Genomic DNA, 22,604 nt, shown 5'->3' on the forward strand with positions numbered 1-22,604 from the left:
CCGATATGGTTCCTGCCCTCAGACAGTTCAGGCTAAATCAAATAATAAGGGCACAGTGACTAACGTTTGGAAGAAGCATGAAATATATTTGACAATGAAATAAGTGGATTACTATTCAGTGATAAAAAGAAGGATGAGATCTTGTCATTTGTGTCCACATGGGTGGATCTTGAGGGCGTTATGCTCAATGACATAAGTCAGAGAAAGATACCATATGATCTCACTTCTATGTGGAACCTAAACGACAGCAACAACAAGCTCATAGAATAATTTGGTGGCTGCCAGAGGCAGTGGGCATGGGGTGTGCAAAATGAGTAAGGGTTGTCAAAAGGCACAGACATCTGGTTTAAAAGAAGTCCTGGGGATGTAACATATAGTATGGTGACCGCATGGCTAATATTGTATTACATATTTGAAAGTTGCTAAAAGAATAGATCTTGAAAGTTCTCATCACAAGAAAAAAAACATCTTTTTTGTACCTAGGTATGGTGATGGATGTTAACTAGGCTTATTCTGGTGATCATTATGCAGAGTATATATTTAAAAAATTGAAATTTTTTAAATTTCTGGCTGACAGAAGTGAACAAAACTTGGTGGCTGAGTGTTGGGGAATAAACACCTGTATCACAGTTAACAGGAAAAGAAGGTTTGGTTCAACCCTTTGAGGATAGACTGCCTAGGCAGTAGCCCACATAGTAAGGGAGGGGACCACTTTAACTCTTCGTCCTCCGGTTTCTTTGGTGCCTATCAGGACATGGGCCTGAAAATACTGTCCAATGCCCAGATTAAGAAGCCAGTAGATTGCAGTCACCAGTCTCTAAAGCACAGCATTGCAGTGGCGGAAGGTAAGCTACCTGTGTAGCTTAAATCATGGAACTCCGGAAGCACACTCTTTGCTTCCTGTTCCTGTTGCCTCCGGTCAGAATGATAATGGCTTGCCGGTCATGGATGCAGGCAGCCACATCTCTTTCTGGGGAGCACTTTTGAAGCTTGAAGCCCTTACCTATTCATCCCCTGGCCAAACCTCCTCATCTGTCACTTCCCCCTGATGGCCTTGAGACTAGTCGGTTCCTCGGTACTCCTTCCTCCTTGTCTCTGACTTGTTCTCCGTTTCCCTCTAAATTTCTTGGTCGTAGTTCCTCTGCCTCAGCTTATCATACAACAGCAGTCTTTTGGGAGAGCCCGGGTGGCTCAATTGGTTAAGCATTCGACTCTTGATATCGGCTCAGGTCATGATCTCAGGGTCGTGGGACTGAGCCTCACCTTGGGCTCCACATTGAACATGGAGCCTGCTTGAGATTCTCTCTCTCCCTCTGTCTCTCTTCCCCGCCCCTACTCGCACGTGTGAGAGGTCTCTCTCTCTCTCCCAAAAGTCTTCTGTTTTCCCAAATTCCCTTATTCTTGTTCTCCTCAGCAAATTATGGTAATCGTCTAGTGAGTTTTGAATCATCATCATCTTCATCACTTCAGTCAGAGGATCCTCAGATCCGCCAGTATTTCCCAGAGACTTGGCTCTGGGATCTGTTTCCTGTTGGGTAAGTGATGCCTCAAAGATATAGCAAGATTGTACCTTGTGGAGTCAGCAGCGAATTCAGAGTCAGATCATTTTTTTTTTTTATTTTTTGTTTTTTACATGTATTTATTTTTGAGAGACAGAAAGAGACAGAGCACAAGTCAGGGAGGGGCAGAGAGAGAAGGAGACAAAGAATTCAAAGCAGGCTCCAGGCTCTGAGACATCAGCACAGAGCCCGACGCGGAGCTCGAACTCACAAGCCATGAGATCGTGACCTGATCCAAAGTCAGACTGAGCCAACCGACTGAGCCACCCAGGCGCCCCAGAGATAATGTTGTTTTTTTTTTTTTTAAGACATGGATTTACTTATTTATTTTTTAAATTTATTATTTTTTTAAATTTTATTTTAGAGAGAGAGTGCAAGCAGGGGAGGGGCAGAGGGCGAGAGGGAATCTTACGCAGGCTCCACGCTCAGCACAGAGCCCGGCCCGGGGCTCATGACAAGCTCATCTCAAGGCTCCTGTGTCCAAAAAGTACATGAAAAGATGCTCCATATCGCTAATCAGAGAAATGCAAGTGAAAACCCCGACGAGATCGCACCTCACAGATTCAGGGGCACTGGCTCTTTCAGATACGTGTGTCCACATGTGCCCACCTGCTCTTACCCCCTCCTCTACGCAGGCACCCCCTTCTCCCATATTTGTACATCCTCACTCCCCCCAAAGGGTCACACTCTGAGGCTGGCATGTTCCTCAGTTCGGCTGCCTTTTTTACCTTCCCCCCACCTCCGTGACAACAACAAATGACTTCTGTAGGTGAACCGATAGCTTCATCCACAGTGTTCTCCTTGTCCTGCTGTGTGTGCGCCTCACCTGGGTTCTGTGTTCTCACAGTAACTCAGGGAAGGAGGCTGTCCACGTCACGGTTCCTGATACTATCACCGAGTGGAAGGCCATGACTTTCTGCACCTCCCAGACTAGCGGCTTTGGTCTGTCACCCACTGTTGGACTGACTGCTTTCAAACCATTCTTTGTTGATCTGACTCTCCCTTACTCAGTAGTTCGAGGGGAATCTTTTCGCCTTACTGCCACCATCTTCAATTATCTAAAGGACTGCATCAGGGTAAGAGCCGAGATACGGGAATCTCTGACCCCGGGAAAGAGATGGGACGCGATTCCCCGTTTTCCTAAGCCTCTGTGCGTGGCTTCCTGTACTCAGACCCTTTATATTTCCTAAACATCTTCAGGTTCACACTCACCTGGCTAAATCCGATGAGTACCAGGTGGAATCGTGGACAGGTCCTCAGGACTCCAGCTGTCTCTGTGCTGATGAAGCAAAAAGCTATCACTGGAATATCACAGCTATCAAGTTGGGTAAGAGGAGGAGGGGGTGGAGGGAGCAAGAGAAGCATAGAGCAAAGCTCAGTCATTGAGAACGTTACCGTTTCCTCTCCTGCGTTCGCTTTGTTCTTGCTTTTTCATTTTATTTGCCTTTATTTTTGCCCCCTAAGCCTATGCCATCAATAAATAAGCAAATGCTCTTTGATCGACGACCAAAAAGTTATCCAAACGAGACTATTTTGAGTGCGTAAAGGGGAGCTTTTGATATTTATGCCAGGACAAGGGCTATAGAGTCTTGTTATTAATCAAGTACTTACTAAGGGCCAGCCTCTGTTCTAGCTGCTTGACCTGTATGAATTCATCTAACCGTCACAATAGAGATGTCATTTGCTCTTAAGATAAGATCCTGGCGACTTAAAGTATGGTCTTCCGATGTATTAGTTACCTAATACATTAGTTATCTAATACCTATCTGATACAACCACCCTGAAAACTTAGAGGCTTAAAAGAATAAACATTACTTATCACCCAGTTTCCGTGGGCCAGTAATCTAGGTACTGTTTAGCAGGGTGCCTCTGTCTCAAGGTCTCTCATCAAATACCAATCAAATCGTCAGCCAGGGCTATGTTTTCATTTGGAGACTTGACTAGAGGAGGATCCGCTTCCAAGCTCCTTCCAAAGCCTCTGTCCCACACAGGCTGTGGTTCTTGGCCTCAGCTGTGGGCTGGTGGCCTCCCTCAGTTTCTCGTCACATGAATCTGTCCACCGGGCAGCCTCATGACAAGACAGCTGGCCACCTGCAGAGTAAGGGGCCCAAGAGAAAGAGTGCCCCTGAGATAGGAGCTATAGTCTTTTGTAAACTAATCTCAGAAGTGGCATCTCATTGCTTCTGTCCTATCCTCCTCTTTGGAAGCCAGTCACTTAATCCAGCCCATGCTTTGAGAGGAACTGACACAGCAGTATGAATACTGGGATGCAGAGATAATTGGGGACCCTTAGAGGCGGCCTACCACACTGAACCCGCATTATTGACATCACCTGGAAATTTGTGAGAAATGTGATATAGGTCCCACCCCAGATCTACTTAGTTTGTGTCGTAACAAGATCCACTGGTCTTTGAACGCCATTAAGTTTAAGGAGCACTGGTCTGGAGGGGAAGAGACCTCCTTGGACCTCCGGCAACAGGGCTAATGCCTTCCTTTCTCCTTCTTTCTTGTCAGGTCATGTAAACTTTACTGTTACTACCAAGATTCTGGACAGCGATGAACTCTGTGGGAGGCAGAAGGGGTTTGTTCCAGAAAAGGGCCAAAGTGACACACTCATCAAACCAGTTCTGGTCAAGGTGAGTTTTCTGCAGGCTTAGCTTCACGAGGTAGAGACAGCAGGCACCCCGGGGGTGCTCTGTGTGTGTCTAGCTGTACGGTTGGTCTCCCACGGCTGTCTGACTCCAAGTGCAGTCAGGTAGCTCATTTGCCTTCTTCTGTGACCCCTTTCTGCCCTTAATCATTTGCCTACCCCATACCAATGTTCTCTGACAGTGCCTAATACAGCGCTGGGTATAGATCCTCAACGAAAGTTAGTTTCTCTTATTAAAAATCTCTACTATTGGCATTTGCTGCTTTTCTTTTATCCCCTCAGGAACCCCATTGCCAATCATGCCTCTTAGAAGTATCCTAAACTTGCCCTTAGTTCTAGCCCTTGCACAGAAAGAATTTTACTGGTAGATCCATCCCTGTGTTGAAATGGAGTTCTCAGGGTGCCCGGGTGGCTCAGTCGGTGAAGCGTCCCACTCTTGACGTTGGCTCAGGTCATGATTTCACGGTTTGTGAGTTCGAGCTCCACATTGGGCTCTGAGCTGGCAGTGTGGAGCCTACTTGGGATTCTCTCTCTCCCTCTTTCTCTGCCCCTCCCTGGCTCATGCGCTCTCTCTCTCTCTCTCTCTCTCAAAATAAATAAATAAATAAGCATTAAAAAAATAAAAAAAAGGAAAGAAAAGAAAAGAAATGGAGTTCTCCTGAGCTTCAAGGAGAAGCTCTGTTTTCTCTTGTTGGGAGAAACCCTGGGGGCACAGGGAGGGCCTTTTCTCCCCATTTCCCATCCACTTCCTGTTCCTTCAGGGCCACCTGCCCTGACATTCACCTTCATTGTTTTCACCCTATGTCTCTCTTCATGTCAGCCTGAAGGAGTCCTCGTGGAGAAGACACACAGCTCATTGCTTTGCCCAAAAGGTGGGTGAGTGCAGAGAGGGGTTGGTACTGAGAATTCCCGTAGCCAACGGGAGACTTTCTTGGGCCAAAGGAGGAATATAAAGGACAGGAAAGGGTAGGAGAGTCTAAGGGTGCTGTCCCTAATAGGACCAATTAGCTGAGAGACAGGATGAAGAAAAAATGTACAACACATTTATGTGTTGTTTTTTTTTTTAATTTATTTTCGGCAAAGAGCACTGTGAATAGGTTAAAAGAAATTTGCCTCCATCCCATAGCAAGGACTGGGTACAGACAACCCTGAATTATAGAAAGGTTTTCTATGGTTTGGGCTTGAACTCCCACTGTTTTGACCTTCTATGCTTTCCCCTTTTCTCTGCCTCTCACAGGACAAGTGGTTTCAGAATCCATTTCCTTGGAGCTCCCTGTGGATGTGGTTCCTGATTCAGCCAAGGCTTATGTTGCGGCTCTGGGTAAATAGCCAGAGATTCTTGCTCAAAAGGACAAAAAAAAAAAAAATGGGGCTGAAAGTTGCTAAAAGTGTGGAGTGGGTTAGGGCATGTGGACCTATCCGAGGGAAGATGTGTTAAATTAGAAGGGACAGAAGAAGAGCTTATTCTATGTAGTGGGCAAATACAGCCTCTAGATAACAGTACATGTGGGATTAGATGTCTATGGTAGTTAAAAACAGAAAGGAGCCTGGATAGGAAGAAGTTAAAGGTCAGGGAAGCTTCATATACGTTTAGGTTCAGGTGGTCTATAAACTGAGTGGAGGAGAGACATAATGTTTGTAGCAACCTTTAAAAAAATGAGGAATTTATCTAGTTGAGTATAGCGTAGGGGAAATAACACCATATTTACACAGACAGGGCACTTCTCTGGGCAAGGAGAGGGATTGAGTAGAAAAGCATGAGGTTGAAAATCATATCAAACCAGGTTGGGATCCCAGTACTGCCATTTGATAGCCACATGACCTTGAATAAGTAAACAATTCCGATCCTCCCCCACCCTTCTGCAAGACTGTGATGATAACCCACCTCTCTGGATTGGTGTAAAAATTAAATATAAAGTTTCCACCGCAATATCTAGCATATACTAGGAGCCCTGTGTATGTTAGATCATTTCTTTACTCTGATCCCCTACTAAGATCCTTTCCAGGATAAAATTTCTCTATTTTGACTGTAGTTGAGTCAGACCTCTAGTGTAACACTCATTTTTATTGTAGGATGTAGCTACACTGTCTATGTCTGTCTTTCACGCTGCATTGTGGGCTCCTTGAGGACAAGGGTCACCCCCCCCTTTTTTTTTTGAAAGAGAGAGAGAGAGAGCATGCAAGGGCAGAGAGAGAGGGAGAGAAAGAATCCCAAGTAGGCTCTGGCTGTCAGCATGGAACACGATGTGGGGCTCCATCTAATGAACTGTGAGATCATGACCTGAGCTGAAATTGAGAGTCGGACGTCTAATGGACTGAGCCACCCAGGCGCCCCACCTCCTTTTTTATTTGATTCTAGCACAGTTATTGCCACATAGTTGACATTCAGTATGTATTTATAGATTTGAATTGAACTTAATGGCTAAAAGTGCAGATGTTAATGGGTCACTTAGATCAGGCTTACGGGTGTATAAAATATATGGCAGGCCAGTAGGTATAACTTGGAAAAGGGGATCAGGATTGTGTTTGCTTTGGCAGGAACATGGTGATTTGGAGGACAATGCATTTATATGCAGTGGAGGAACTTAGAGATTGAGTCTAAGTATTGTAGGTTTTGTTATGTTACTCACCAGCCCGTGACGTGTCTTCTTACAACCCTCCACGCCCTTAGGTAACCCATGTACTTCTTCTCTGTGTGCTCCAGCACCTTGTGTGCACCCAAAATGATCGCACTGTATTATAATTGTTTATAATGAATTCTATTTGTAATGTTTTGTAATTGTTTGCCCCTCGGATTATGATCTTTTGAGGTAAAGACTGTACTTGACTTACTGTCTCCCAGGCCACAGCGTAGGTACTCAACTAAATGATAGCTGATACGCGTTTGTTAAATGAATGACAATATGGGGCGCCTGGGTGGCTCAGTCGGTTGAGTGTCCGACTTTGGCTCAGGTCACGATCTCGCGGTCTGGAGTTCGAGCCCTGCGTCGGGCTCTGTGCTGACAGCTCGGAGCCCGGAATCTGCTTCGGATTCTGTGTCTCCCTCTCTCTCTGCCCCTCCCCCACTCATGCTCTGTCTGTCTCTCTCTCTCTCTCTGTCAAAAATTAATAAACTGTAAAAAAAAAATTTTTTTTAATTAAATGAATGACAATAAATCAGAAGCCTTCTTTCTTCTCTCTACCATCACTTTCTCTCTTCTTTTGGATCTCAGGAGACATTATGGGCACAGCCCTACAGAACCTAGACAATCTGGTACAGATGCCAAGGGGCTGCGGGGAACAGAACATGGTATTGTTTGCTCCCATAATCTACGTCTTGCAGTATCTGAAGAGGGCAAGGCTGCTGACTGAGGAAATCAGGTCTCGGGCAGTGGGTTTCCTGGAGCTCGGTGAGTTGGTTCAGTTTTTCTTCTTGAATGCATTCTCTAGGGGCTATGATAGGCTCATAAGATATAGGGAGGTTCCCTCCAAAGTGTCCCACATCCCTGAAAGTCTTGAAAGCCATGTTTTTTTGAAGTTGGTCCTGTGATCTAACCCCATATCTGGCTTCCCAGGGTACCAGAAGGAGCTACTGTACAAACACAGCAATGGCTCATACAGTGCCTTTGGGGAGCAGGATGAAAATGGAAACACATGGTAATATTGCCCAATTCTCAGTGGATCCCAGAGCGTAATTTCTGGGCCTGTGGAGCTATTCCTCTCTACCTCTTCCCTTAACCCCATTCTTTCTTACATCCGTCTTCTACTCCTTTAATACTGATTATTTCAGCCTCATGTAGGGTCAAACCCCTCACCCTTCTCCTTGAGCTTGTGCCTCCCCCGTTCTTGTCCCCATTGATACCCATTAATACTTCCCTTTTCTAGGCTCCAATGGCATTATGTTTCCTCAATCCCTTTCTGGAACCACACGCCAGAATAAATGACAGAACTGTTGCACCCTCACTGGGGAATCCCCCCCTTCGTGCCACATTTCTCTCTTTACCCACGTAGGTTGACAGCGTTTGTCACCAAATGCTTTGGCCAAGCTCAGGAATTCATCTTCATTGATGAGAAGAATATCCAGGATGCTCTCAAGTGGATGGCGGAAAACCAGCTCCCCAGCGGCTGCTATGCCAATGTGGGAAAGCTCTTACACACAGCTATGAAGGTGCAAATCCACCCCAGGGCTCTCAGCCCATCACCACATCTGGGAGGAGCTTGCACCTCTGACTGAGCAGAATCAAAAGGGCATAGGCCTGGGAGTCAGTGTTCTTCAGGTCTGAGCCCTGGCTCTGGGTGACCCCGGTCAATGTACTCAACCAGTCTGAGCCACAGCTTCCACGTCTGTAGAAAACGAGAACATGTGCTAGCACAAGGCTCTCAACCTGTGGTCCTCAGATCAGCAGCAGCAGCAGCACCTGAGAACTTGTTAGAAATGCAAATTCCAGTTCCTACCCCGCCTACTCTGAGAAACTGTGGAGGGCGTGGGCCAGACATTTGTATTTCTGACAAGCCCTCGAGGTGATTCTGATATTCCCGAAGGCGTGAGAACCACTGGACTAGACGTTCGCTGCGTCTTTTACTATCTCCCCGAATCGGAAGTGAAGCCACTTTCTCGGGTGACGACCCATAGGCAGTCCAGTGTTTTCTGTAAGAGGTTCGCTCTGTGCCAGGCACTGTTCCAAGCACTTCGTTTATTTGATATTATTTAATGTTTACAGCCAATTAATCAGCTAGGTGCCGGTATACCACTATCACTCCCATTCTACAGATGAAGGTGCAGAGATTAAGTTAACCGCCCAAGGTGAATGGTAATGAGTGGGAGGACTCTATTTTGAACCATAGCCGCTGGACTCCATTCACTGCGTTGCCTGCACCCCTCCCAAACACAGGCTGAGGTGTTGATGCTTCAGGAGAATTTGTTCCATTCGGAATATACCCAGTGAAGGAAAGATTTGTATGTACGTTGCTAGGGAAATCATTTACGTTGCCATTCTGGGGCCTCAATTAAAACATTTTGAGTATTAAACAAAACAAAGTCTCTGTATAGGATTCACTAGTACATTCCTTATGCCAGATTTTATCAGTGTCTCCAAATCTCTGTCCCCTTATACACTGAAATACACGTGGGAGTAGCACAAGCCAGGGCTTGACTTGAACAAGATGGAGGAGCTGTTTCCTCTTCCTGCCCACCAGCCCCGGCCAGGCTCTTAAGAAACCCACCACCGGGGCGCCTGGGTGGCTCAGTCGGTTGGGCGGCCAACTTCGGCTCAGGTTATGATCTCATGGTCCGTGGGTTCGAGCCCCGCGTCGGGCTCTGTGCTGACAGCTCAGAGCCTGGAGCCTGTTTCAGATTCTGTGTCTCCCTCTCTCTGACCCTCCCCTGTTGATGCTCTGTCTCTCTCTGTCTCAAAAATAAATAAATGTTAAAAAAAAAAAAAAAAGAAACCCATCACCTGTGTAGCAAGCTTTAGTGATTTGGTGCAGGAGCTCCATAATTAAACTCCCTGGGTTCAACTCCTGCTGCTTATTAGCTGTGTAATCTCCAGCAAGCCATTTAGCCTTTTAAGGGTTTATTTTCTTATCTCCCGAATGAGGATAACAATTGTGATTAGCTATTTTTAAAAACTTGCTAATATCTTTCCGTAAAAGGCATTAAACGGGGTGGGTGCCATCTGATCTCCCCCCTGGAGAAGAGGCTGGACCTTTTTTTTTTTTTTTTTTTAATTTATTTTCTTTATTTTGAGGCAGAGAGTGAGCACAAAGGGGAGGGGGTCGTGCAGAGAGAGGGGGAGAGAGAAAATCCCAAGCTGTCGGCCCAGACTTGGTGTTTGGTCCGTGAGCTCGTGATCTGAGCTAAAATCAAGAGTCAGACGCTAACCAACTGAGCCACCCAGGCGCCCCCGGGGCCTTCTGCTTCTTGAGAGGATGTCTGTTTGAGGAGGCTCAGATTCAGGAAGAACCCGAGAATAAGAGATTTTTCTCCATATCCCCTCCCCTGTGATTGTCTGTATGCTTGTTTAAATAATCCACCCATTCAGAGGGGATACTTTTTTGCAATCTGTGCACGAGTCATACAACGCGCTGTGCTGCCTGTGGCCCTGACCTCGTCTCCCTGCGTCCTCCAGGGTGGCGTTGATGATGAGACTTCCCTGACTGCATACATCACAGCCGCGTTGCTGGAGATGAGCAAAACCATACAGGTGCGTGTCTCTAGGGCCTCCTCTGTCTATCCTTCCTATTATGCCTACTTCTAGAGACATTGCACCTACCCTTCACCCTTGTAGACTCAAAAAAGGATACGATGACTTCCTTATCACTTCCCGTTTTCAAAGGAATGCCTTATAAACTCAGTTCTTCATTGTACCTTTTAGGACCCGATGGTGAGTCAGGGCCTACGGTGCCTCAGGAGTTCTGTTTCCTCCACTAACAGCCTCTACACACAGGCCCTACTAGCTTATACTTTCTCTCTGGCTGGGGAGATGGACATCAGAAACACTCTTCTTGAAAAGTTAGACCAGCAGGCTATCATCACAGGTATGTTGGCCATGTTAGGAGTGTTTTGTCGAAATTGTGGAAATGCGCTGTGAGTTATCTGTGATTGTTCCTAGTCCCCATAGTCCCACATATATTCAGTCTTAGAGAGGATTCCTTTTAGCACAAGGTGTGAAGTCATTAGGTCACTGTTGAGGGTTTTATAAGAAAGCCCATGGAAGTCCTTAAAAGGCATTGTTATACTTTTAACACGAAGAGAAAATAAACGGTGGGAGCTAGTCAAAGGACCCCTTGGTGTTGTAGAATCCCCCCTTTTGCCCATCTTTGACAATTCTTTGCTATGAGTTCACTGAGGTTGACGGGATAAGAGAGACTTCTCAAGGTCCTTTAAAAACTTTACGTACATAATCTCTACACCCAATGTGGGGCTCAAACCCATGACCCCGAGATCAAGAGTCTCATGCTCTTCCGGTTGAGCCAGCCAGGCACCCTAAAAACTTTTGGGTGTATTTGGAATACTATTTGATGTTCTAACAAGCATTTTATTGATCTAGCTGTGGGGTTAAAATCAAACTTCCAGGTAAAAGCTTAATCTTGGCCTTCATTTGTATGAATGTCGTTACTAACTTGTCCTCTCCTGGGTTCTGGGTAGTTTTTTGACTGGTACATAAGCGACTCTAGTCATGAAATGAGTGTCTCAGACAGTGGGTTGCACATACCTGTTCCAGTGTATATTGATTTAATGAGATTATCTCTTCTCCATTATCTTGCATTGCCGGCTCACATGATTTCTCTTATGTTTTTCCAATTAGATTGCCTCCTGTGGGCTATTTATTTATTATCTTTAAATGGATAATTAATTAAACTTCTAGATTTCACTCTTCTTTTTTTAAATTTATTATTTTTTTTTAATTTACATCCAAATTAGTTAGCATATAGTGCAACAATGATTTCAGGAATAGATTTCTTTGTGCCCCTTACCCACTTAGCCCTTCCCCCTTCCCACAACCCCTCCCGTAACCCTCAGTTTGTTCTACATATTTATGAGTCTCTTCTGTTTTGTCCCCCTCCCTGTTTTTTATATTATTTTTGCCCCCTTTCCCTTATGTTCATCTGTTTTGTCTCAAAGTCCTCATATGAGTGAAGTCATATGATTTTTGTCTTTCTCTGACTGACTAATTTCACTTAGCATAATACCTTCCAGTTCCATCCACGTGGTTGCAAATGGCAAGATTTCATTCTTTTTGATGGCTGAGTAATACTCCATTGTATATAAATACCACATCTTCTTTATCCATTCATCCATCGATGGACATTTGGGCTCTTTCCATACTTTGGCTATTGTTGATAGTGCTGCTATAATCATGGGGGTGCATGTGTCCCTTCGAAACAGCACCCCTGTATCCCTTGGATAAATGCCTAGTAGTATGATTGCGGGGTCCCAAGGTAGTTCTATTTTTACTTTTTTGAGGAAGCTCCATCCTGTTTTCCAGAGTGGCTGCACCAGCTTGCATTCCCATAGCTTTCACTCTTTTTATTTCCATTTGCTCATCCCTTTCTTTGAGTTATCTGTCGTCTTGGTTGTCCTAGAGTTCTGTTTTAGTCTCATATTCTATTTGCTCACCCTCATTAGCATTTTTCTATGATTTCTCAGAGTTCTTACGCATATCCTGTCATTGTTATTCTTAAGATGTTAAACTTTTGATTAGGTAAAATAAAGGCTAAAAAGTTAACAAAATTCTACACGCCAAAAACATGCCCCCAAACATGTAAGATTCTTGTAAGTTTCTACTTACCTATCTCCACTGGCATTAGAATTGATAAATTAACAAGAGTGGTTTTCATGTGATTGCTGGAGGCATTTGTTGACACTCTCAGCTTCACCTTGAGGAATTATGGATGGCTCTACACACACACACACACACACACACACACACATACACACACACATCCCTGTGTAAACATAATGGCCAATACACCTGAAGATTCTGAGAAAAATTTTTTTTCTAACTCATGATTAATTTTTGGCTGGTGCTTGCTCTGCTCTGAGGTGTAGCATTTACACATTGAATATGGGAAATCATCTCCTTCTAAGACCTTCCTGATTATGCTTCTTTCTCCACAGGAGAGTCCATTCACTGGAGCCAAAAGCCTACTCGGTCCCTGGATGCCAGACCTTGGTCTGAGCCTGAGGCTGTAGATGTGGAACTTACAGCATATATCTTATTAGCCCAGCTTAGCAAAGCCAGCCTGACTCAAAAGGAGATAGCCAAGGCCACTGCCATAGTGGCTTGGTTGGCCAAGCAACGCAACGCGTATGGGGGCTTCTCTTCTACTCAGGTAAATAACCCACTCTCCAACCTCGACTTATCAGGTAGTATTAGTCCTCTGTGGAGAGAGGACAAAACAACAAACAAACAAAAACAAGACACAAAAACTATTGCCCTTGACTTCTAGGTCAATAATTCTATAGGGTGGGAGGAAAAACGTGTGAAAAATATATAGGGTTCATAACAAGGGTCATATGAACACATAAATAGTACTATATGTACTTAATTCTCTTCTTTTGTAGAATATGAAACATAATGGAATAAAGAGAAACATTATAAGATCAGTGTTTTATGTGTGAATAGGACATATATAATTATGACTATATTATACATTAACAGATTAGAAAGCCAATTATGGAGTCAGAAACATAAAAGCAAGATTTTACAAGTATACTTCCTTCTATTGCAGGTATTGGGAAGCTAGTAAGATATACAGTTTCTATTTTTAAAAGTTCACAAACTAGCTCTTTCCGCCATCTTTTCGTGCTGCCATAATGGTGCACATGAATGTCCTGGCAGAGGCTCTCAAGAGCATTGACAATGCTGGAAAGAGAAGCAAACACCAGGTTCTTATTGGGTCGTGCTCCAAAGTCATCATCGATTTCTAACTGTGATACTGAAGCATGGTTGCATTGGCGAATTTGAAATCATCGATGCTCGCAGAGCTGGGAAAATTATTGGAAACCTCACGGGGATGGGGGAGGCTAAACAAGTGTGGGGTGATCAGCCCCAGGTTTGATGTACAGCTCAAAGGTCTAGAAAAATGGCAGAATAATTTGCTCCCCTCCTGCCAGTTGGTTTCATTGTACTGACAACCTCAGGTGGCATCATGGACCATGAGGAAGCAGGATGAAAACACACAGGAGGGAAAATCCCGGGAATTCTTTTCCTAGGGATAGAATATGCTCATGCAAATAAAATGCCTCACTGGACTCTTAAAAAAAAAAGTTCACAAACTAGAAGTAAAGTTCAGAAAAGCTCTATAACTACAGAGCAGGATTTGGTTATACCAGAAAGAAACAAAAGATACAAAATAATGCACTTAAAAAGGGAAAGAGAGCTTACAACAACTTGAAGGATAAGAAAAGTCTTCAGGGGAGTAGCATTTGAGGTAGATCTAAAAGCATATGCAGGGGCACCTGACAGGCTCAGTTGGTAGAGCATGTGACTCTTGGTCTTGGAGTCGTGAGTTCAAGCCCCACGTTGGGTGTCGAACCTACTTGCAAACAAACAAATAAATAAAAGGATATGTAACATTTGGGGGGACAACTATTACAAGGAAGGAGAAATGGCGTGAGCAGAGACAACAGTTTGCAAAAGTATAGAATGACTGTCGGGAAAACTGGGTTAGCCAATGCATAACGGGACCTCAGTTTAGAAAGTTCGGACAGGTTTATACCATGGAGGCCCTTGTGTATCAGACTCAAGATTTTGCCCATTCTGAGAAGCTATTAATTTTTTTAACTTTGTGTCAGAAAGATTAACCTGTTACTTACTGTTACTTAGTGTAGGGGATGGTTCTGAGGAGAGAGACACTGGATTTGAAGAGATAGGACACTCTTTCATTTGTCTACGTTAGGGGTAAGGAGAACTTGAATTTGGTGGCAGTTGGGAAAAAGATGTAAAATCGCATGATATATTCAAATAGTATCATAAAAATTGTCTTAGATGATTATAAAGAGAGTAGTCATTAATTCATTTGTTCTGCAAATGTTATTAAATACATACCATATCCAACTCACTGATCATACAAAATAATCAAAAAAACATATTTCTTGGGGCACCTGGGTGGCTCAGTCGGTTAAGTGTCCGACTTCAGCTCAGGTCGATATCACGGTCCGTGAGTTCGAGCCCCACATCGGGCTCTGGGCTGATGCCTCAGAGCCTGGAGCCTGCTTCCGATTCTGTGTCTCCCTCTCTCTCTGACCCTCCCCCATTCATGCTCTGTCTCTCTCTGTCTCAAAAATAAATAAGCTTAAAAAAATTAAAAAAAAAAACCCAAAAAACTGAGTCCTTAGGTTTTAAAAAACAAAAACAAAACAAAAAAAAAAAACATATTTCTTGTCTTTGTAAAGATTGTATTCTGACTCGTTGAAATTAGGGCCAGTTTCGTTGAGGATATAACATGTAAATAAGACCTGGAAAAAGAATATATTTTAACTGATGAAGTGTGTGATAAAGATGTTAAGAGCACTGAAACTGAATATGGTAATGCCTTAATAGGAATTTTAAAAAAATTATATGGCACTGGGGCACCTGGGTGGCTCAGTCACTTGGGTGTCTGACTCTCGATTTTGGCTCAGGTCATGACCCCAGGGTCGTGAGATTGAGCCCCGCCTCAGACTCTGCACTGAATGTGGAGCCTGCTTGAGATTCTCTCTCTCTCTCTCTCTCTCTCTCTCTCTGCTCCTCCCCTGATTGCACTCTCTCTTTCTAAATAAATAAATAAATAAATAAATAAAATAAAATAAAAAATTATATGGCACTATCCTTCCTTCCTGCAAGGAAATTCTTGGCCAAAGATCAGGAAGGACTTCTTTCTTGCTGAGCCCTAAATAATTATGATATACAATTTCAGAAAGCCGTGAGTGAAATGTTTAGAACTCTCAGTGACAGATACATGTCAGAATTGTTTTTCAATAAAATCCTTAGCTATTACAAGAAGGCACATATCACCCACAGTGGTTTTTCATCCAGTGATGAGGTCTCGTTTCTTGAATTGTTTCCACATATTGGAGCAATAAGGACCTTTTGGGATCAAGTTCACAGAGAGTAGATACAAAGTTGTTTGTAGATAGTCAAGCTGCATAGGAATCACTCGTTCGCAGCTTCCCCAGAGTGGGTGACCTGCCTTCCTGTTTTTCCAAAAAAAATTTTTTTTAATGTTTATTTTTTTTTAAGAGACAGAGAGACAGAGTGCAAGTGGGGAAGGGGCAGGGAGCGAGAGGGAGACACAGAATCCGAAGCAGGCTCCAGGCTCGGAGCTGTCAGCACAGAGCCCGACGTGGGGCTCGAACCCACCAGCCGTGAGATCATGACCTGAGCCGAAGTCGGACGCTTAACCGACTGAGCCACCCAGGCTTTTATACGATAGTATGATGTCTAAATACAGCTGTTCGTTTTCATTTGGGATAGGAAGATGTGGGGTTCCCTTATTCTGTAGATACTGTACAAAGTGTCGAGCATGTAGATATTCTCATAGCAGTAAAATATAGCAATTTGCTGGACATCTCGTTCTGTTTTTTCTTTCCTCTAGTTGTCACTTATATAAATCATATTTGCAGAATGGAAAAGTTCTGATGCCTTGCCTTCTTGGTGGCAGCTTATCTGTCTTCTATCCAAGTGAAGAAAAGATGGTCACATGGCACAGCGGCGAAGAAGCCTTAGTTCGCAAGGAAGGGTACCCTGATATCCTCTCCAGCTGTGCCATAGAAGATCATCACACAGCTAAATGACTTTGAAGAATGTGCAATTTTTAGGGCTATTATGTTACTGCTATTTCCTCTCCAAATAAGGAAACTGTAAAATATATACTGAACAGTTACCCACTTGCTTCTAACTATAGCCCATTCTGAAGATAGGTTTGGTTGAAGACGAATATGAGATGAACCCGATAACCTATAGATGTGTCATAGCAACTTGATGACAATTTTCTAGACAGGCAAGATATGATTTCTATGTCGGTTTCCCCGGCATCGATGAACGTGGCTCTTACATACTTAGAAGAGGCGTCATCCACACTAGTGAACAGCCAGACACGTAGGTTATCGGGTTATTTGAAGTTAATTCCAGTGGCTCACAAAATGTAAGCATATGCCCCACCGTTTTCTTCAGGATACTGTAGTTGCCCTCCAAGCTCTTGCCAAATACGCCACCACTGCCTATGTGCCATCTGAGGAAGTCAACCTGGCTGTGAAATCCAGTGAGAATTTCCAGCGTGCTTTCAACATTCAGGCTGCCAACCAGTTGGTATTTCAGCAGGAGACTCTACCCAATATCCCTGGAGCGTATACCTTGGAGGCCTCGGGCCAGGGCTGTGTCTACGTGCAGGTAAGCAGAGATCCATGAGAAAGAACCAGCACGCATTGGGAAGGAGAGCCTGCGGGCGTCTTTGCCTCCAGTCGAACCTCCTGTCTCATTTGTGAAGAGAGTAGTTTGAGCTGTGCAATAGTTAAAGTTCTTCCTAGCTCTGATTTGGTTATCTATTTCCTCCTGCTAGACGGTGCTGAAATACAACATCCCCCCTCCTAAACTTGCGGATACCTTTAGTCTTAGTGTGGAAGTGGGAAAGGATACATGTGAGCAAGTTACTTCACCTCGATCCTTGGTGCTTACTATCCACACCAGGTGAGAAAAGCTGAGCTGGTGGGGGGGCACCTGGATCATAGGAGCTGAGGTGTATGTGTGTGTGTGTGTGTGTGTGTGCGCGCGTGTGCGCACGTTGGGGCTACAGAGTCTGCTAAGAGTGAAAATAACGGGTTGACACAGATGCACCTCTTTCTGCCCTTAGTTATGTGGGGAGTCGCAGCTCTTCCAATATGGCCATTGTAGAAGTGAAGATGCTTTCTGGGTTCAGTCCCATGGAGGGCACCAATCAGTTAGTAAGTCTGTTCTTTCTTCTTCATTTAACAAGCTCTAAAAGGACATAACATGATCCCTAAAAAGCTGGTGAAATGGGCTTCATGGTCTATCTATCTATCTATCTATCTATAATCTATCTATCTATGCATGTATATATACAACTCATAATTACATTATTTCAATGGGCTGCAAAAGTGCATCAGATGTGTTAAATGGAAACTGGAATCATCTTGGTTCCTTTGTCTTACCTTTTCCACAGTATATATTGTTTCCTTGATCATGACAGAGCTTTGGTATAGTACCCTAGGGGATAGGGAAGGCTCTGGATCTTAGTCTGTTTTATTGTCCCCCTTTCTTATTTAGCTTCTCCAACAACCACTGGTGAAGAAGGTTGAATCTGGAACTGACGTACTGAACATTTACTTGGAAGAGGTAGGTGTTCAGAAACTGAACCCAAGAGCTTGATTCCTTATGTAGCTTTGCAACTTCCCTTTTAATCTGTATATATTGGTGTCACATGCACAGGGATGAGGGAACCGAGAGAATGGGTCTGAAGCCACGAAGTGAATTCTACCTCCATGTTGTTTACTATAAAATATTCTTATTCACCTCCAGGGCAGTACTAACAGATACATCATCCTAGCCATCTATGTCATTTATTTTTTTAAGTTTATTTATTTATTTTGAGAGGGGGTAGGGGCAAAGAGAGAGGGAGAGAGAACCCCAAGCAAGCTCTGCCCTGTCAGCGTAGAGCCTGATGTGGGGCTCGATCCCAAGAACCATGAGATCGTGACTTGAGCCGAAATCAAGAGTCGGACACTTAACGAACTAATCCACCCAGGCTCCCCGCTATCTATGTCATTTAAAAATGTGTCGGCCAAGATGTGACCATTTTAAAATAAGGTGGTCAGGAAAGGCCTCTCTGAGGAGATGTTACCTGATCAGAGACCTGAAGGAAGAGAGAAAACCACTAGGAAGTAAAGAGCCTTTTAAAAAAAAAGAAAGATTCTGTTCCTTTGGCCACTTCAATTAATTTAGTGGAGGAACCATGGGTTAGAGTAGACCAAGAATGGAGGGGACTTTGTCACAAGAAGGCCAGGAAGCTGTAAGATCCTAAGAAGAAAGAGTCAGGAAGTCGGCAGAAGCCAACATCTTGAAGACTGGCGTAGGGCAAGAAGGGACAGGTAGAAGGGTTTCAGGAGATTTGGGTGAAGACAAGAGTCTTTTAATCTCCGCATTACAGAGAGTGTTATTTTCTCTTTAGTTTTGATATGATGTTTTGTCTTTCTTCTCCACAGCTGAATAAGAAGACTCAGGCCTTTACCTTCACCATCAGCCAACGTATGTTGGTCACTAACCTGAAACCAGCAACCATCACGGTCTATGACTACTACCTCCCAGGTGAGGGCTGAGCTCTATTGTATCTCCCAACGTAGTTCTACCTCGCTCTTCATGCTATCTCCCCTAATTTTACAGATACTCTTTCCCAAGCAAGTAGCATATAATTACATTATTTGACCTCCTAAAACATTGCATTTTAACTGTATGTCATTTTTAAAAGTCTTCTGCACTAGCGATGTTTTACGACGGTCCACAGACCAAAAGGACAAGAGGGACCCTTGTTCTTTAAGGCCTGACTATTCGTAATGTTTTTGCTGCGATTAAGAATTTACCACAACAGTAGTGTCTGGAACTTTCCCGTAATTCGGAATATGCTCATAATATGCTCATCGCGTCTAGGGATCCTCTGAACAGGGTTAAAGCAGTAGCTTTTATGAAGTACTTTCTCTTTGAATGCATGAGGGCCCTTATGTAATAATATATGTCCTTTCATCTTACAGGTGAACAGGCAACAATTCAGTACTCTGATCCTTGTGAATGAGGTAAGGATGAGCTTTTGCGGTAGGGTGATAGTATTCAAAAGTTAAGGGACCTTCTTCTGAGTTACTGTTATTACCTTTGGGGAGCTATTTTTTGATAGAAAGTGGGCTTTCCTTTTTTCTTTTTCTTTTTTTTAAATCTTAAATCCTTTTTTCTTCTTGAAGTAAGCTTTACATTCATCGTGGGGCTCAAACTCACGACCCTGAGATCAAGAGTCACATGCTCTACTGACCGAGCCAGCCACATACCCCCTTTTTTTGGTCCTAAACTTTTTTTTTTTAATTTTTTTTCATGTTTATTTTTATTTTTGAGAGATACAGAGACAGAATGCGAGTGGGTTAGGCGCAGAGAGCGAGGGAGACAGAATCTGAAGCAGGCTCCAGGCTCTGAGCTGTCAGCACAGAGCCCGATGCACGGCTTGAACTCACGGACCGAGAGATCATGACCTGAGCCGAAGTCAGATGCTTAACCCACTGAGCCACCCAGGCACCCCGGTCCTAAACTCTTAAAGAAAGAATAATAATCTTAGGTCACACCAGAAAAAGTTAATAGTGGCATTTGTGGGAGGGGTTCTATGTGGTTTTTAAAAACCAGATTTTCTTCTGATTGAAATTGATGAATTTTTAAAATTATTTTTACATTCTACATCTTTGTTATATAAAAATACTAAGGGAAAAGTAAAGATTATTTGATCCTGCTCCTCTGAGATAACACTATTAATAATCTCATTGCGCATTCAGATTTTCTTGTAGGTAGGAAAAAGCTGAGGGAGCACCTGGATGGCTCAATTGGTAGAGCATGTGACTCTTGATCTCCGGGTTGGGAGTTTAAACTCACCTTGGGTGTAGAGATAACTTTATTTATTTATTTATTTATTTTAAAAAAAATGTTTATTTTTGAGACAGAGAGAGACAGAGCATGAGTGGGGGAGGGGCAGAGAGAGAGGGGGACACAGAATCCGAAGCAGGCTCCAGGCTCTGAGCTGTCAGCCCAGAGTCCGACGCGGGGCTCGAACTCACAAACCATGAGATCATGACCTGAGCCGAAGTCGGAAACTTAACCGGCTGAGCCACCCAGGTGCCCCTAGAGGAAACTTTAAAAAAAAAACAATTAAACAAATAAATAGGAAAAACTCTTTTACATTCATGAAGACTTTCTGAGTATAATGATGTCTTCTTTCCCCCCGCCCCCCCCCCCCCCTCCTCTCCCAGGATAGAAGTTGGAAAGAGACTAATTTAATCCCCTGTGACATTACTGGACAACATTCTTCTGCCTCTTAAAGCAAAACTCATTCAATCAACTAATTTGATTTCTCTGATTGACTAGTGAGTGTGTAACAGATGAGCAGGCTTGAACCTCAGCTACTTTCTTCCACTTCACAGATGCATAGATGACGGAATAAAGGGTTGGGGCGGGGGGATGGGCTCGGAATAATCACCCCAGGGAAGAATTACCTGGAAAAGACCCCTGGGGGAGGAGAAGTGATTTAGCCACGGGGGGGGGGGGGGGGGGGGACTCTCCAGAGAAGATTTGGAAGTAGAGGGGGATCCAGGGAAGATAAAAATGTCTTTCCGGAGGTTAAATCTAAGGGGAGATGTAATTTAGCGCTTTGGGAGTAGATGAAAAAAATTTTTTTCCTTGAAAAGAAAACCCGTGTCCTTGACTCTGTGCGTCTTGCTATGGCTCCCAAAGGTTTTGTTGAAAGATAATAATCATCCTTTAACCAGAACTCATATTTTGGCTTCCTCTTTAAACCTTTTGACCCAGACACGTCAGAGAATCGTCTTGCCGATTCTGGGAGGGGTCAGAGAGTCCCAATTAAGGGATTGTGTTCAGCCAGCTGTCACTGCAGGGCAAAATAGTGATTGATAACAAGAGAAGTGGCTGGCCAGGATTCCCTATCTCTGTGCTTCTCCTTCAGGATTCCCCCAGCCTCTTCCGCTAGGGGATACCTATCTTTGTGTAAACTGTTTCTGGAAGCAATGTTTTTGTTTTAGAAACGGGTCTGGAGGCAAAGGTATGGGGGGGAAAGAGATGAATAGTATTTAAACAGAGAAGAGCATCTAGGCAACCACACCTTTTCACCCTGGATATTCACTCTCTGATCTCGCTCCTTTGGACTGTAAATTTTGACCAGAAGAGCCAGGGGAAAGTAAGTTCATGATGTAGAGATATTTCCATAAGCCCAGGGCCATATTTGCAAACATTGTTCATTTCCTGTCTCCCCCCACCCTAGACTCTGCCCTGGACCTCCTAGTGAGAGAACATGGGGAACATACCCAAAGGAGGTCATCCCCAAACCTGCTTTACCTCTCAGGTATCATGGAAATTAAAGAAAAGAGGGCACTCATGAACGCTCCCCCCACTCCTGAACCCTCTACCCTGTTACATTTGGCTCTGTGACTCCTCCCAGAACCCACTCCTTTTTGCAATGGAGGGAGATAGTGATCCTCAGGACTTAAGAAGTTATATCTGGGGGCGCCTGAGTGACTCAGTCGGTCAAGTGTCCGACTTTGGCTCAGGTCATGATCTCACGGTTCGTGAGTTCGAGCCCCGCATCAGACTCTGGGCTGACAGCTCAGAGCCTGGAGCCCGCTTCACATTCTGTGCCTCCCTCTGTCTGCCCCTCCGCTGCTTACACTCTGTCTCTTGCATTGTCTCAAAAACATATAAACATTTAAAAAAAAGTTTTAAAGAAGTTATATCTGGATAGAATATTTTAAATGAATATTTGAAATGAATAGAGTTTCTGTGTTCATTGTATCTTTTGGGCTTTAGATTGAAGGCAAAGAATATTCTTTTTTTATGTAAAATAGTTTTTTTAACGTTTATTTTTGAGAAAAAGAGACAGTGAGTGGGAGGGGCAGAGAGAGAGGGAGACACAGAATCAGAAACGTAAACATTTCTGCATATCTAAGAAGCAAGGCGATTGTGAGAATTAAGTGACATGTCATATTATAGTGCTTATAGTAGGGACTCAATACATGCATTTATTATATGCCAGGCACTTTACCAGTTCTGGGAATGCAAAAATAAGTAAAATGAAGTTTCTGTCCTCAAATTGTTCACAGACTGGTGGAGGGAGAAAATAAATAAATCAACAGTTACAATACAGTGTGAGAGAGAAGG

At 43.9% G+C, this 22,604-nt stretch overlaps 1 protein-coding gene across 1 annotated transcript in view; it reads left to right on the top strand.

The window, feature by feature from the left end:
• Nucleotides 1-20,971, top strand: part of A2ML1 (alpha-2-macroglobulin like 1) — a 42,611-nt gene extending 21,640 nt beyond the window's left edge. Inside the window, exons 17-36 of the mRNA XM_042945746.1 lie at nt 752-861; nt 1,440-1,535; nt 2,407-2,635; nt 2,760-2,886; nt 4,074-4,195; nt 5,030-5,081; nt 5,447-5,530; nt 7,422-7,598; nt 7,764-7,845; nt 8,200-8,356; nt 10,317-10,391; nt 10,563-10,725; nt 12,809-13,023; nt 16,848-17,063; nt 17,233-17,360; nt 17,524-17,614; nt 17,958-18,026; nt 18,893-18,995; nt 19,436-19,477; nt 20,687-20,971. Coding sequence (XP_042801680.1) covers nt 752-861; nt 1,440-1,535; nt 2,407-2,635; nt 2,760-2,886; nt 4,074-4,195; nt 5,030-5,081; nt 5,447-5,530; nt 7,422-7,598; nt 7,764-7,845; nt 8,200-8,356; nt 10,317-10,391; nt 10,563-10,725; nt 12,809-13,023; nt 16,848-17,063; nt 17,233-17,360; nt 17,524-17,614; nt 17,958-18,026; nt 18,893-18,995; nt 19,436-19,476 — 2,337 coding nt within the window. The 3' untranslated portion in view covers nt 19,477; nt 20,687-20,971. The remainder of the gene's footprint in view (nt 1-751; nt 862-1,439; nt 1,536-2,406; nt 2,636-2,759; nt 2,887-4,073; nt 4,196-5,029; nt 5,082-5,446; nt 5,531-7,421; nt 7,599-7,763; nt 7,846-8,199; nt 8,357-10,316; nt 10,392-10,562; nt 10,726-12,808; nt 13,024-16,847; nt 17,064-17,232; nt 17,361-17,523; nt 17,615-17,957; nt 18,027-18,892; nt 18,996-19,435; nt 19,478-20,686) is intronic.
• Nucleotides 20,972-22,604: the final 1,633 nt, after the last annotated feature.

This window comes from Panthera leo, chromosome B4 (genome assembly GCF_018350215.1).
Source record: "Panthera leo isolate Ple1 chromosome B4, P.leo_Ple1_pat1.1, whole genome shotgun sequence".
NCBI lineage: Eukaryota > Metazoa > Chordata > Mammalia > Carnivora > Felidae > Panthera > Panthera leo.